Source organism: Centroberyx affinis, unplaced genomic scaffold (genome assembly GCF_046629955.1).
Source record: "Centroberyx affinis isolate AG114_WGS23_722 - 3 ecotype Tasmania unplaced genomic scaffold, CSIRO-AGI_Caff_v1 ptg007379l_1, whole genome shotgun sequence".
NCBI lineage: Eukaryota > Metazoa > Chordata > Actinopteri > Beryciformes > Berycidae > Centroberyx > Centroberyx affinis.
The window spans coordinates 118,763-134,308 of NW_027283722.1; the positions used below are offsets into that span (position 1 = coordinate 118,763).

At 41.1% G+C, this 15,546-nt stretch overlaps 1 protein-coding gene across 2 annotated transcripts; it reads right to left on the reverse strand.

The window, feature by feature from the left end:
* Window positions 1-1,073: 1,073 nt before the first annotated feature.
* On the reverse strand, window positions 1,074-11,215 carry LOC139639540 (apoptosis-inducing factor 3). Of its 2 annotated transcripts, XM_071513656.1 has the most exons (20): window positions 11,185-11,215; window positions 6,919-7,132; window positions 6,640-6,749; window positions 6,115-6,224; window positions 5,967-6,011; window positions 5,783-5,879; window positions 5,529-5,641; window positions 4,800-4,886; window positions 4,452-4,543; window positions 4,236-4,366; window positions 3,993-4,108; window positions 3,625-3,696; window positions 3,260-3,323; window positions 3,027-3,103; window positions 2,785-2,902; window positions 2,509-2,607; window positions 2,135-2,210; window positions 1,828-1,932; window positions 1,279-1,299; window positions 1,074-1,116 (listed from the first exon to the last, which is right to left on the reverse strand). In XM_071513656.1, exons 1-20 carry the CDS (start codon window positions 11,213-11,215, stop codon window positions 1,074-1,076), a joined length of 1,821 nt encoding a protein of 606 aa, XP_071369757.1. The 2 variants fall into 2 exon arrangements, with proteins under 2 accessions (XP_071369757.1, XP_071369758.1); XM_071513657.1 differs by lacking the exon at window positions 1,279-1,299.
* Between the last annotated feature and the right edge of the window lie 4,331 nt (window positions 11,216-15,546).

Sequence of the window (15,546 nt, forward strand, 5' to 3'; positions counted from 1 at the left end):
CAAATGAATTTCTTTTTGCAAAAGGGCCAACCCCAGTATCCCCAGGCCACAAACCTCAGTTCCCTGAGTTAGTAACAAAGAACGTCCCTATGGAGGTGACAGCTATCAAAAATAACCTTCAGCAACTATTGCATTCATCTTAAGGAGCAACGTCTATTAGTTAGAAAATACATTAATCTATTGTGCAAGCACTAGTGTGTAATCAAAGTACAATTAGAATTTCATTTGTGCAGTCTACTAGAAAGGCAACATAGGTCACCAATAAGAAGAGGTATGTCATAAACCTTAAAAGTGTCATTAATTAGAATTAAAGCTGCGTGTGTGTGTGTGTGTGTATGTGTGTGTGCGTGCGTGCGTGCATGTTTGTGAATAGGTGAAGGTGCATTCAGGGTTCTGCTGCCAGTAATTATGCAGTTTTATCTTGTTGCAAATTTTAAGCTTAGTTTGCTGATGCTTCTAGTTTTTCTAGTTGGTAACAATCTCTATTTTGGGGCTTAGCAAACTTTCAAAGTCCTATTATTGTAAGTAATGCCATGCAGATCTATGGTCTGTTTTAGCCCACGGGAGCATACAACCAAATCTGTTATTTAAAACTTAGAAAAATTCAGTTCAGATTGTATGGTCTTATTTTGTTACAGTGCATTCAGGATTATAGCTATATACAACGTTATTTGTACAAAAAAATGCCAATGCCCATCCCTGGCTTCTTATAAACAAAGTGTACAGGTAGATACATCATGCAGCAGCACAGAGGCTGAATCCAGTATTGCTTTGTTGTGAAACATGACAGCATTGTCACAACAGACCTGCCAACACAGCGTTTAAATGTATTAAAACCGTGTATGGCTCATTTTGTCATCTTAAAGTGTCTCTCAGGAACAAAAGCGAGTTTCAGCCTTGTCCTCAGGGAAGTGTGTCTCAAACAGATCCAGGACAGACGCGGTCCTCAGAGAACGTCCCCAGTATGAGTGTGTCCAGACCAGGATAGCTGCTCAGTGTCTCAGCACCATAAGTGTCCATGTTGAAGTGTCCGGTGGACTTTGGGTCTATCTTCGGGATCTTCAGGTGGACGCTCATTGAGAGCCTTTGTCAATCAACCAAGAGATATCTCCAGTCCTGCAACCCAGAGGATGAAAGGCCCATCAGACAGATGCATGAGCAGTTCAGACCGACATTAAATACATACAGTATTAATCAAGTCTTCAGACACAGGATTGGTAGCCACTGTGTGCTCAATACGGTTGAAATGGAAAATGAGAAAAGCACATATTTTCGTACTTGCCAAGTCGTGCTAACATCCTTCATTTTGTGTGTGTGCATTATTAGAAATGGAAGACATGAGAGACATGGAGAACACTACAGTCAAACAAGCCCACTAAACATAGTGACAAATAGACAAACCGTATCTGATAGCTCTCCCTGTGCATTCACAACATATTAAACAACAGTCAGGTAATGGTACTTGTACAGTAACATGACCATATTATCTTATATGATTGACTAATTTACATAAATGATAGACAAATTAATGTACAAAAATGTATATGAAACTTGGTACTAGCTATGGCAGTAATGTATTTATTAAATATGTAAAACAACAGCTGGTGTTATTGCTCTGTGAAGTGCAGTTACAATAAGCCAACGATAGTTTGACCTGTATAATACTTTCCATGTGATTAAAGTCACAAGGTGTATGACTCTTCGTGTTTCCTATCAGGGTGATAACATTTGTCTTATGTTTTTTCTTCACTGTAAAACTTGAGAAATCTAAAGAACATAACAGCCATTGTAACTGTGACCAGATTTAAGACTTGGAAATACACTTACTCCACATCTCGTTTCTTAATCGTCTTTCCAGACCCTAAGACCTCTGCCACACGGGATACAATAGGATCATAGTTCATGCTGGCCACAGCAACCACCTCCTCACTCCTATAGATGGGGCAGATTAAGACAAAGAAACTATAAAAACTATCATTAAATTAGGTGGAAAGAGTCACAATCAACCTAAGATCAAAATGAGCAAACAAATACAGTGTGACAGTAAACCAAATATACCTCAACCTGAAATATTCTAGCTTATTCGATCATGACATGAACTGAAATCAACCAATCTCATACAAACTATATTTACCTGGTATAAAAGGCCACAAATCTCAGTTCGTCCAGGTCTCCTTGTATGATGACATCATCGAACCCATCACCGTAACCTTCACAATAAGAAATGACAACACTTTTACACATATATTTATAAACAGCAGAAAGAAGAACAATCCAAGTCAGGCTCAGTTCTAGATTCTAGGTCTTTGTTTCTGCAGCTAGATGGCAGTGTAGTAACTACCATCTTTACAGAAACCCTCTAAAGAGCTGTGGCTTAGCTCTCTTTTACAATTCACAGTACAATGACACTCAAACTTCTGACCCTGACATTTATTTTCCAGCACATCTACTTAATTAGGCCGACTAAATCTTAGGCTAGATAAACCAGACGCTCCCTGCATACCTTACCTGCATAGCGTATGCTCTTCCCAAACATGGCTGACCAGAAGTAAGGCACAGTTTTAACCTCAGTGGCTCTGCCCATCATGCTGAGAGCCGCCACTCTTCCTGTCAATTAGGTAAAAAAAAAAAAAAACAGAAAACAACATAGAAAGTGCTTTTCACAAAACTGTCTTGAAGCATGAACACTTAAATCATCATCACACCACATCATAAAAGCCTGGGGAACACATTAAATAGGAGATGAGAAACTCTTGGATGCTGAAGGAGCTGCAACACACTCACCATGTACATGGGCCATCTGCCAGTGAGGGATGTTCACCTTCTTATTGCTGCGCTGAAGGAAAGGAAATATCACCACGTCTCCTCCAGCAAAGACACCGTCCACATTTGTCTGCATCATCTGGGAGGAAAGTTGAAAACAAACAATGAACAGAAATTAAACGAAAAGGGATAAAACACAATGTTTGTGAATGCTGTTGAATTAGCTCATCAGCTTGTGTGGTGTAGCAGGCTTTCCACAACACCTTGTTGACAGTGATGAAGCCCCTGGAGTCCATGTGAACGCCACTCTGTTTCAGGAAGCCAGTTGCAGGAACAGACCCTGCAGGAATAGAAACACATGACAAGTTAAATATGGAGCTATACGTAGGAGCCACACCGATGAAAATCACTAGCCGTTGTAATTCTTTGTCATTACAGATTGGGAGACAGTGGGGATAATGTATAAGGAGAAAGGTTTTAAGTTCATGAGCTTCACCTGCTCCGATGACACACACATCTGCCCGTAGCACTTTTCCACTCTTCAGTACCACCTCTTTGAGCTGTGTGACAAAAAAACAAAACAGCCAGGTCTTGTACTAGACGTGTGTATCGCTAGATTGCTTTGATACTTCTGTTCGTTAAATGAGTTCATGAGTACAAAGTGTAGATTGTCCTCAAAGTTGCCACACACTCCAAATTCAGGTGTTTTTCCTGTCTTAATTTGTTTAAAGGTCTTGTGTTTCCTGCCAGACTGTACTCCATCTGGATCCCTTGTCCACTGTAAACATGAGTTAGATAGAGCAAGAGCAAGATAGTCCTACTGAGCATCATGTCATGCTGTTTCTCTCACTTTCTGAATACCTGTCCATGATGGCCTATCATCTCCGACACCTCGTTCAGCATGTAGAACTTCACCCTGTTGGCCTCAAACAGCTGCAAAGACAAAACACACCGCACAGGTAATTAGCAACAGCTTTAAACCCACAGTTTAAAGCACATAGCTGTAAGGGGGAGAATTTACCACATGTAGTTCCTTGCTGAATTCCCATGTGTCTGCATGATCAATCAATGCTAATGAGAATTCCCTTTGTGTGTGCTGGTGTATTGAGCAGAAGAACACGCTTTGCATTTTAACTAGTAGTGTTTTTTTCCAAGGAGAATGCTGATGATGGTATTTTAGAGGTGGTTCATGTTCTGAAAAGCTTGATTTCCCAGGGGTTTGTCCCTACCTTCATTATGGCTTTCCCTACTTTCTCCCCAAGAGCTGTTTTAAAGGGAACTGATTCGATCCCAATGATGGAGACAGAGTGGGCCTTGTCGGTGAGAGCTGCAGCCACCTCCATACCTGGCGACGCAACAAAGAAACAGCATGTACATAATTATCGTCTATATAATTCCCAATGATGTATGGTGTACCGCTTTCACCCAACACAAACGGGAAGAATTGATTCGTGAATGTGCCTTTTTCTCACCAACAAATGACGTTCCCACAATTACTGCGTTCTTGTTGTTGGCCAGCCTGGCTACGCTGTTCGCATCGTCAGGCGTCCTGAGGTGAAACACGTTCCTGACATCCTTGCCTTTGTAGTTCATTGGTTTGGGCCTTTCAAGCAGAAAACGGAAGCAATCAGATGTCAGTTTATTTATTCACCAACTCAATACTGACCACAAGAAGGAAAAATCCTCACTTGCTTCCTGTAGCAATAAAGAGTTTCCTGTACTCCATCCTCAAGCCATCTTCAAAGGTCACAGACCGTGTTTTGACATCAATTGCCACAGCCTGAAACAAATATCCCAGAGTTACACAGTCATGCATCATACAGTAAAAGAAAATGTTTCCTCTACTAGTGGGTTTCTGAGACCAGTTGTGGTACCCAGGGCTTCAAATTAACCGGTTAAAAAGTAGATTTTCTTGTAAATTTGTAAATGGAAAGGTCGTTCTCACCTATATTAAATGAAATAATTCAAAAAGGATGCTATATAACTAACAAACAAATATCAGTATCACTTCACAGTTTGGGTTGACCATCTCTCACCTCCTTCTCTGTGAGCAGTTCAATGTCGTGGCTCTGGAGGAAGTCCATGGAGCGCAGCCTCAGCTGCTCTGCTGTGCTTTCTAGGGACTGAGGGGCAGAGAGTTACAGTGCAGAGAACAGCTAAATAAATTCAATAAATCCAAAATCCAAAAACAATCTTCCCCACAATTTTGGGACCCAACACAAACATTGTCCAGGAATGTTTTCTTAAGATTACAGCCTTCAGATCCCACTTCGGATAATACTGAACTACAACAAACCATACAGGATAGTTGACCCTGAAATCTGTGACTGTGACTATTGGCATGGGGAAAATTGTGGGGGGGAAACAGTGTACAGTTAAATCAGTCAGTAAGTGAATACCCAATTCCAATCACTCACATATAGTATGAAGTCAGCATTCCTTACATATTATCATGAAAGTAAATAAACATCTAAAATTGCATAAAAAAGCATGCGACTACCAAAGAGAACGAAAACACGGTCAAGGTTTTTCAATCTTTTCATTACAGACTAGAGTCTCATGCTTTCTGAATCGAATCAATTTTGGCCGTCGACTCATGCGCAAAACATTTCCTCCAGAGCTTTGTGGCTGTGAAGTGAAGCCCTTCCCCGAAGAGCTCCTGTTTTAGCCGTGTTGACCAAAGCAGCGCCTCTGCAGTGTGTCATGCAGCATTCCTGGTAAACTCAGTATGGTCTCGGTTTTGTGGCCAGGGTCTCTGTACAAACCTTACTCAGTTTAGGCCTGTCATATGGAGGATGCTTGTCCATGGTGCACATGACAATGCGATCAGTGAAGCCCTCTTGCCTCAGCGTCTCTGCGCACACCAGACCTGCTGGACCTGTCGACACAGTCCTGTTACATCCTGGACATAAACTAGCAACAAGTCAGAGGTCAGCAGTGAGAGAGTCTATTCAAACAGACTTGTATCCTTGTTCTTCTAGTAGTGGGAATGAAGGGAGAGGGAAAATGAGCCACTGACCTGAGCCGATGATGAGAACGTGGCTGAAGCCTGTGCTGGAGTTAATGACTGCTGAACATCGGGCCATGGGCTTTGACCTTTTCTGTGACTGAAGAGCCTGGAAATGTTTGCAAGAACTCAGATCAATCAGGGCGTCTGTTTATTTGCCTGCATAAATTCTCCACATTCCGTTTTTTTTCTTTACCTGCTTGTTTGCCCGAATGATCACCTTGTCCTTTTCAACTCTGACCTGGAGCAAACAGACATGAGCGATGTGTACACTTTTTGACGCTACTTAAGAGACATGATAAGGCAGGGAATGTGACAGAGATTTCACCAGCGGGGAAGGTCACCTGGAAGGTAGGCAGGCTGTCCAGCCCGGGGAAGTCCTCGATGTCTCCTGTTGCGATGTTGAAACACGCACCGTGCCAGGGACAGCGCACATGGCCTTTTGACAAGACGCCTGCAACGACAGAAATGACTCAATTGTTCAACTAAAATCAAATGGTATGTGTCTCATATATGAGTGCTCTATATCAGTGATTCTCAACCTTTTTCATAGCAAGGACCCTAATTTAGACCCCCATTTGATGAGATTTTGTCTAGGTATTTTTACTGTCAGATATGATTTTGTCCAGAATTCCATGACTACCTGCAGAGAAGGTAGAGAGATAACAGTGAAACTATGATCAAAATAGTCATTCTTCTACATTCTGCGTTAACTTGTTGTAAATTAAATAATGGTGATGTTTAAAAATGTATCAATTTGCTGGAGACCCCCTCGAATCTCCTCAAGGACCCTTGGTGGTCCGTGGACCCCACGTTGAGAACCACTGCTCTATATAATAGAAAATCATAGCTGAATATATTTGATTCACCTTTGACCAGGGGCGCACCATAGTGTGGACACTTGTGGCCCATGGCTGAGAACTCTCCATGTTCTTTGATCAGCAAAGCTCTGCCGCTTCCCAAGTCCACTTCTCGCATCCTGTCAAAAACACATAAACAGGTGTGTGTGTGCAAAACTAATCTATACAAAGGTTCTTCCAGACAACGGAGCGACTGCTGGGTTGGAGCGAACACCCATCTGTGTGTGCATATGTATGCGTGTGTATAAGAGATCCATGGGACAATAGCTGTCTTTTTCATGTTCTTACTGTCCATTTTCCAGATCTTTAACGTGACAGACGGAGGCCTCCACATAGTCCCGTGGCTTGTGGTAGAGGCGGAGGGGGGTGGAGTCCTCATCGGAGCCGTGTCCCAGGGCCCCGTTGGGTCTGCAGTCGGCGAAGGGGCTCACTTTTCCGTTAGGTGACAGCCCATCCACCTCTTTCTCTTTCTCCAGCAGAGATAGTTCCACTTTAACTTCAACTGTGTAGCACAGACATGACTTCTTAGACAATGCAGGACTACACAAGGAACACACTCAATGTTTTTGGTAACATTCAATCATAAATTTAATGTTACCATAAATTCTCTCTCCATGTTAGATTACCGTTGAAATCCATGGAAATCCATGTATGATTTTCACTATATGATATACTATCAGATGATTTATGCTAACAGTCATCAGTGATGTGCACTACAGTTGCTGTTCTCTGTTCTCTGTTGGTTATTTCATTATTATCCCTACTCATAGCTTTGGAGGTGTAATTTGCCATTTGGCTAGAAAGGACTTCTACTTCTTTGTGGCAAATTGAGTCTGACAAATCCAGAATTGAACCAAATGAAAGCAGGAAGCAGATGACTGGAGCAACAGTTTGTAAGGGCAACCATCCTTCCCTTTCTTTTCTTTTCTTTTCTTTTCTTTTCTTTTCTTTTCTTCTTTTCTTTTCTTTATTGCTATCAGATAATGATATGTTTGACAATCAACACCAATCCAGATGTACAAGTACTTTTGAATGTCCATGTCTCTCCTCTAAACAATAGGAAATCAGTTATGCAAATGACCAAAACAGTCGCATCTCCCTATGTAGAGTGATGCTAAAAATAGAGTAACACCATAGGTATCCCAGTCAATTTTACAAGTGACATAGGGAGTCCACAAAAATGAGGCAAGCACCTGGTAGCTAGACTGGTAGCTAAACCATCAATCACTAAATAATCATTTTTCACACACTGCTGATTCACCTGTCAGTCGGCCTTTATCAAACTGAACTTCGTTGACTAGAATCCCCATTAATAATAATACTTTCATAAATGAAAGTGACCGGATCACAGAAAAACATTTAAGGACAAAACCAGCAGCATTCGTATACATTTTCAACTTTGCTGCTTGCCTACATTTGTGGATGTGAAAACAAACACACTATAACAGGAGGGAGTGAACATCTATCTTTTGGAAGGCCATCCAGTTCTCTTTGATGACATCTGATGCGCCGCAATGGGGTTTATATTTCTGAACATTAAAAAATGGTTGTATAACCCTTTTTCACTGCAGCAGGCTTTATCTCTTCGGCTGGAAAAATGTGCTGATCATCCGGTTCTTACACAGTAATCTGGCTGGAATTTTCTCCTGCTGAGCAAGTCTTAATTAAAATCAATGGAAAATCATAATAGTGACTGCAATTGCAGGAGAAAAGAAAGAGAAAGCTCTCCAGAGTTAAAGAGAATCTAGTTTCTGTCTTTATATCTGTGACTAAATGGGAGATTGTCACAATCTGACAGATGAATCCACTATTCTACTTTAGATAAGTTATGTGACTTTACATCTCACCTTCACTACTCTCAACTCATATTACTAATATTATTATTAAGTCACTAAATTGATTACTAAAAAAAAAAATTTACTAAAAACCAATGTGATTTGGTTCAGAATATATAACTAAACATTTTCTGTAATGCTTTTATCTTCAACTTTTCAGTGTTTAGAGTTTTAACACAAAGACGTGTTATTTACTTTAACACTTTAAACATTACACCCACATTTCACCACACATTTATGCAATATTTGTATAACTTTTTTTGCATTCTATTCTTATATTTTTCTTAATACCAAGGGAGAATCAAAGAGGGCAATGTGCCATATTTAAAGGATCTCTTGTAATATTCTTTTCTTTTCCTTCACAGATTCTGTCATGGTTCTAATTTATTCCTACTTCCACTTAAACTTATATTTATATTTATTTTCAGATTGGGAGTGGTCTTTATTTATACTTTACATTTAAAGTTTAGGCCTCAGGATTGGCTCTCCTTGATATTCTGTGAGAAATGTATTTCTTGTGCCTAGTTGCCATTTCCTCAATAAAAAAAACACAAATACTTTTATTTGATCTATGCCAAGACTGCGATTTGAAGCTACAATAATCGGTGCTCAAGACCACAGTACTAATCCCGAGACTGTTTTGTCATAGGCACTGGAGTAACCTTTCTGCTGGACACTTGAGGTCCAGCCTCATAGAGGAATGTTGCTCACTGATTAAGCCACTAACTAACAAAGTCAGTCCAGCACTGAGCTGTGAAAATCTCTCCTCTGAAAGCCTGTAGGTGGTAGCGTCATCACAACTGATCCATTGCACCAGGATCTCTGCTCTGTCAGGTGGGAGCAACAGTTCATCCTTAAACTCTGGTGCTCTAATAGAGCAAGTGGTGTGGATAATCATATTCAACATGTGCTTGTGCTGAAGCATTATCCCACAATATGTCATTATAAGCCAACTCCTCTAAAGTATCAATGATCAGATTCATAAACCATTGGGCTGCTCTGCCATTTCATAATTTACTCTATTATCCATCTCCTAAGTGTGACTTTATTAGTGCCAACATGTTACAACATTAATTACAACTTTAAGAAATCTAGAAACATGCAAAATGATTCACTATATGAATAAACCTGCAGTCACTACCTTGTGGTCAGTGCTGGACGGTTCTATTCACCACGTCTCTCTCAAATCTGTTTTTTTGGCTTTAGCAAAGCAAAATGGTGCAACGCTGTGACTCAGTGACATAAAATAAAGCGCATAGAGGACTTGTGTTTGGCAGAGGGAGCCATACTGTAGGCGTTCCAGTCAAACACATTAGTTATATGGTGTTATTAAGCATTTTCTCCCTGGGTCAATGGCCATATAACATCTCCAATAATGTTCATTCTCTGCTGCAATCCTGCTCCACTATTCTCCCCAAACAGATTCCTTTAACTTTCTTCTCAGAGTTTCTTGGCCAAGATTTTTCTGTAAGTTCTGGCACTCAGTTGATTGTAGAGTTTGCCTTAGATGCAGTCATTATTTCTTCCCTTTTACTTGTCATAGGACTGAAAAGAATGTTTTACATTTAACAATTAAGTTTAATAATGAGTTTGGTGAAATTCTCAGCTCTCACCCTATCGCAGCCCATTGTTAAAACATGAGGTATGAATTATTCTTCAAATCAGTTCTGCTTCATTTTCTAATTAGGCAGGACTGTCTGTGTTCTCCTAATAAACGCTCCTCCAAAGATTGGCATGGATGGGCCTCAGTGGATGGACAGGTGCCTGGATAGCCTATAATAAACTGTCATACTGTATATGTTATGATAAACAAGTACAATGTATTTAACTTAAGCTGCTTCAGCTAACTTTGATTTTAGGAGGTGCACTCATACAACAAATGTGTGAAGTTGGAAATGATGAGGGAATGTCTTAGAAAAAGAAAAGTATTGAACAGATTCACACTCATTCTCTTCAGTGACTTCTTCAGTAACTCATGACAGACATGACAGACAAGATTACCTTTGACTGGACGCAATTGGCAAACTGATGCCATATTATGCCTATTTTCAGTACTTTCCTGTATTTTATGCTTATGCATAGATTTCTCATGTGAATCTAGAAAATATGAATAATATCTGTAAAACTGTGTTGACATTCTTAAAACCTTTCCAACTTTATGTATTCCTGTAAAGTTAATTTTGTCACCTATTGTTAGTAAGTGGTGGTCGCACTGCTATCTGGGAGCCTAATGTGTTTAACAGACTTTGACTAATGAGTCCTCAGAGGCCTGACAGTCTGGGGCCTCTGTTCTGCTAGACTAGACCTTTCTGTCAGTGCGCTCTCCCCCGGTGAGACGACTAGTCCCTTCTCCTTCTTACTTTACCCCAAACACATGATGTGTTCAATACAAGATTTTATCTCAAAGCCCTTGCTTTTCCAAATAGCCAAATGGCAAATACAGTGTGTGAGTATCACCGTAAAGCCTGCAATGTAGCTCGATAGCTACTCTCTTCATCAGGGCAGCATTGCTCACATTGGAGTGGCAAAACACTGTGTCAAATTTAGATATTCATGTCTCAGTATGTAATCCTCTCAACCAAGATGCAACAGAGAGCATTAAAATTCCTCCCCCACAAAACACTATGCTACAAACAGGAGGAGGCTGTATATACTGTAGCGGGGGACATGAGCGTGTAACAGGATTTGGAGGGGGGGAGGTTGGAAGTGGGTTGGTTACCTGGTTTGGGTTTGGAGAAGCATCCTCCCATGGTGGGCCCAGGATGGAGCCAGGAGACCTGGCGGAGGGACACCCAGGGAGAGGGGGAGGGAGAGGGGGAGGTCAGATCCTCGGGCTGGGCTGCTTGGTTGGGAGGTAACGGTAACACTGGAGGGGGGGTATGAGTACCTGCAGGTCCAGGCTGGCCATCGCACACGTCAGCTCCTCCACATAACCTGAATGGAGAGGGAACAGCTTCAGAAACACACACCACCCTGCTGTGCAGATCTGTATGTGACTCACTAGTATATAATGGTTTATAGCTGCTCTGCCTAGCAACAACATGAATAGGGTTGTTATGATATGGTATTAAACACTATAATGTATTAATCTAGGAGGTAAAAACTTAATTAATTGGGTCAGGTTTGATATAACATGGCTGGTTTTCTTTTGTTTAGTGGGGTTGTGAAGGTGGTTGTGAAGACTATAACAACCGACAGCATTCACCTCACTACTTGCAGCAACTCAACAGAACTGTTAACAACTTTTTTATGATCCTGAATCCCCTAATCAACCACAGCAATCAAAGAGTGTTTTTGTAGTTATTTATCTTAAAGTTATCTTAAATGTCTGGATGGGGTCAGGATGAGTCCTGAGGAGAGCTGCTGCTAAATTGTTTTCTTTGTGCATGTGTGTGTGTGTGTGTGCGTGTGTGTGTGTGTGTGTGTGTGTGTGTGTGTGTGTGTGTGTGTGTGTGCGTGCGTGCATGTGTGCATGCATGTGTGTGTGCATACTTGTTGTTGCGTGTTAAAAAGGAAGTAATTGTGTTAATTGGGAACATTTCCACACACATTGTTACCTTTGTTCATGCATATTGCATGGGAAACCGTTAAATATTAACAGCACTCAGACACCTATTAACTTTCTCGTCACTCTGTGTTTTAAAGGGAAGCTGGGGCCCCTTGAGTTTCATAATGCCCCTTGTTTTGTTGCCATGTTGCCCACACATTGCTGCCAGCACTCCTGGTATTTCACCCACACCTAGTTACTCACAATGCGCTGGTTGGTATGAATTTGAGCAGACACAGGATGATAGGTGTATCACTCAATGTAGTGCGAGTCATCACCAAATTATCCTTTGGAGGTACAACCAAAAGGACTACTTGATATTCTGAGCACAACTTAATGTCCTTGAAGTTCAGAAAAAAAGGCATGCACTGTTGAATGGAGTGCTGCTTAGCAAAGTTCCAGAGAACAAATGAGAAATGGAAAGATCTCCGCTGGCTGCCTACAGATCTAGTTAGGGAAGAGTCCGTAGCTAATATTGACTTGTTGTATCTATACTATGCATTTGTTTAGAGACTAGACATATTTCACTGAACAAAAACATGCTGGAACTCATGCAAAACTATAAAAATCAATCAAAGGCAATGGTGATTTTGGCTCTAATATCTTGTCAAACTTTCCAAACATCTTTAACAAATGGAAAAAGGCTTTTTCTTAGTAGAATGTGGGTGGTATTCCTACAGTATTTATCCAAATCTCCATGGCAACCATGTATCTTTTTCTACACTCATTGCACATCCACACTATCCTAGCAGAGTCTTTGATGTAGTGAAGCACAGCAGTGCTGCACTAAATATAGAAGACAACATATCAAATCATGTTGTGTTGAGAAAGATGCCTTTTCTGCTAGGAGAAAGAACGATGGAGATTTCTCTCACTCACATGCTGCCACTTTAATAATTTGGTACAACTGAAAATTTGATGAACAACAAATTGGATCACAAAAGACCGCCATCGTGGGGTTCCAGCAAGCCCAAGATATTTTGTGCAAAACTAAAGTAGGTTAAGCAGATTTGGTCCTCACAACATATGACGCAGATCCCAGTCTCACTGTTGGGCCTGTCCCCAAGCAGTGCTAATAATCCTTCCTGCAAACAAGCTGTCAGTTTCACTCACTTCTCCACAAATGTAATACCTGTTACTGGAATGTAGTGGGAATTAGCAATTGCAGCTGGTAGTTGGTGGTGAGGGAGCCGATCTATAAGACTGAAAAGCAGGAATGTCGAGCGCAGAGCGAGCACCCACACTCCGATGGCCACATCCATCACTCAAAACTGGACTCCCTTCACCAAACTGGTGCTTTCATTCTACAACAGCAAACAGTGTTGTTATTGACCTAGACAGATGAAAACACCGCACGAGGGCACTCATCACTCAGTCACTCGTCAAAGAGAGCTGTCATTCTTTATTTTGAGAAAGAAGCCCTCCCCTCACAGCAGGAGACCTTCGCTCCATAAGAGCAAATGTCCCATAATATTCCTTACAGCCAGTAACAAACCTGCTCGTCGCCAATAAACTTGTAATCACAACAAATCAGTAATATCAGCAACACATGGTCAAAGGTACAGAGGAACAGATGCTATAACATTAACATCATGTAGTAAAACCGTGATCACCCAGTTACCTCCTGTTGATTGATTGTTACTTTACAGCAGTTACCATCCCCCATTACATAGTTTCCTTATAAACATTAGAGACTCAAAACAGCTCTAAAGAAAAGAAGTGCTACTGGTTTAGAGACTGACTCATTTCCCTCTCAAGAAAATGAATTAGTGGTCTGGGCTATTATTCTAACACCTGCTCAGCAGGTAGGTTAGCCTGTAGTTAACGATTAGGACTCTCTCTTTGATCCTCAGCTGATAAAGAACAAGAACTCACAACAATCTCGCTGCACTCCCAATATTTGACCACACCTCTGTCCCTCACTCACGGCTTGCAAGTACTGCAGGTTTGTGAAATACAAGATAAGCCTAAAGAATCATCCCCTGATTGCGTAAACCAATGGTTGAGCAAAAGTGTTCTCTCACCAGGCAACTACCAGTTATTTATTATATTTACTGTGAGCTTAATGAAGTCCATAAAGTGATGAAACCCACCTCCCATATGCCCGAAGATGAAATAGTAATAGTAAGAAGCTTTTTTAAGATTATCTTTTTCTGCCTTTTTTATTTTGATAGTTCACAGTAGAGAGAGACAGGAGGATTTGGGAGAGAGAGAGAGGGGGACGACAGGCGACAAGGGTCCCGGGCCGCATTCAAACCAGCAGGACACAGAGGTTACACGGTACGCAGCTTCGCCAACTGAGCCACCAGGACGCCCCAACGGTGCAAAGAAGCTTTTGACTGACTTCTGTTTACTCCAGTGGCTACCAGTCTTACACTATAAAAGAATAAATACTGGATTACAGCTAATCACATTCCCCATTAAGAAGCTCTAGTATGTGAGACAATCAGACATTGTGACCAAGTTCATTCACCTCTTGACCAAGTTTACAGGTGTGTTTATATTTGTATGATTGTAGGTAAGAAATAATGTCTATTCCTGACAACAGCTCCACACAGCTCCATACAGTATGTATGGTTTGCATATTCAGATTACTAAACAATCCTTACTGAAAACTGAAAAGGCTGGAATATAATGTCTGATGTCTGAACCATGGTTCACCATGATCAGGTTACAGAGGTCATGTAGTTTAGCTTGTTATGGAATTCAAAAGCTAACCATTAGTGGCTGGGTAATACATGATTGCCACGTGGCTCTAGAAAAAAGTCATTATACCCTCAAGCAGCAATGTTTACCATGTCACTCAAAACAGTTCATTAGCAAGAAACAAAAAAAGTTCCTTTAAAATGCTTCAAGTTGACCCAAACTACATATCTTCTGTAAACAGTGGCAGTGTGGAGGCACAACAGACTTGTATCAGGTCATTTTGGTGCTGCTTTCAGCGATAACCTCTCCATGATGTCATGGAAAACCAGAATTGTGTTTTACAGAGGGGTGTAGGCTACACTCCTACAGGGGAGCGGTGCCTCCATAGGCAAAAACAATTCTTGTATTGACCAGTTTCTCAGCATGCACACACTCTGACACACACACACACACACTCACACGCACACGCACACACACACACACACACACACACACACACACACACACACACACACACACACACACACACACACACACACACACAAACAAATGCACACACGCACATATAGCACCAATAGAAAACAATAGAATGTGAGGTGTGCTAAATGACATTTTAACAGATGTAGGGACAATTATTTTTAGCTTCCCAATATTGAAGAGGGTTTTTGCTGATTTGGCCAGCCTATTTTAACACATAATCAATCTTGTAAATTGGCGTTTAATCTGGTCCTTTTTTATATGTGTAGCAGAATGTCAATAATTTCCATTTTGCTATGTGGCTGTTTGTTGGTGTGTTGTGATTACAAATGTAAGGAATATACTGCACCACAGTACATTGTTCTCTAGGGAAGAGTGCTGAGCTCCCTGGACCAGGAAACAAATAACTTC

Bases quoted from the DNA above. Each gene is read 5' to 3' on its own strand.
- LOC139639540 (XM_071513656.1), bottom strand. From the start codon at position 11,215: ATGGGAGGATGCTTCTCCAAACCCAAACCAG. The intron at 5,880-5,966 runs GTAAAGAAAAAA...AAACATTTCCAG, and splicing joins TCATTCGGGCAAACAAGCAG to GCTCTTCAGTCACAGAAAAG. The intron at 1,933-2,134 runs GTAAATATAGTT...CCCCATCTATAG, and splicing joins TTTGTGGCCTTTTATACCAG to GAGTGAGGAGGTGGTTGCTG.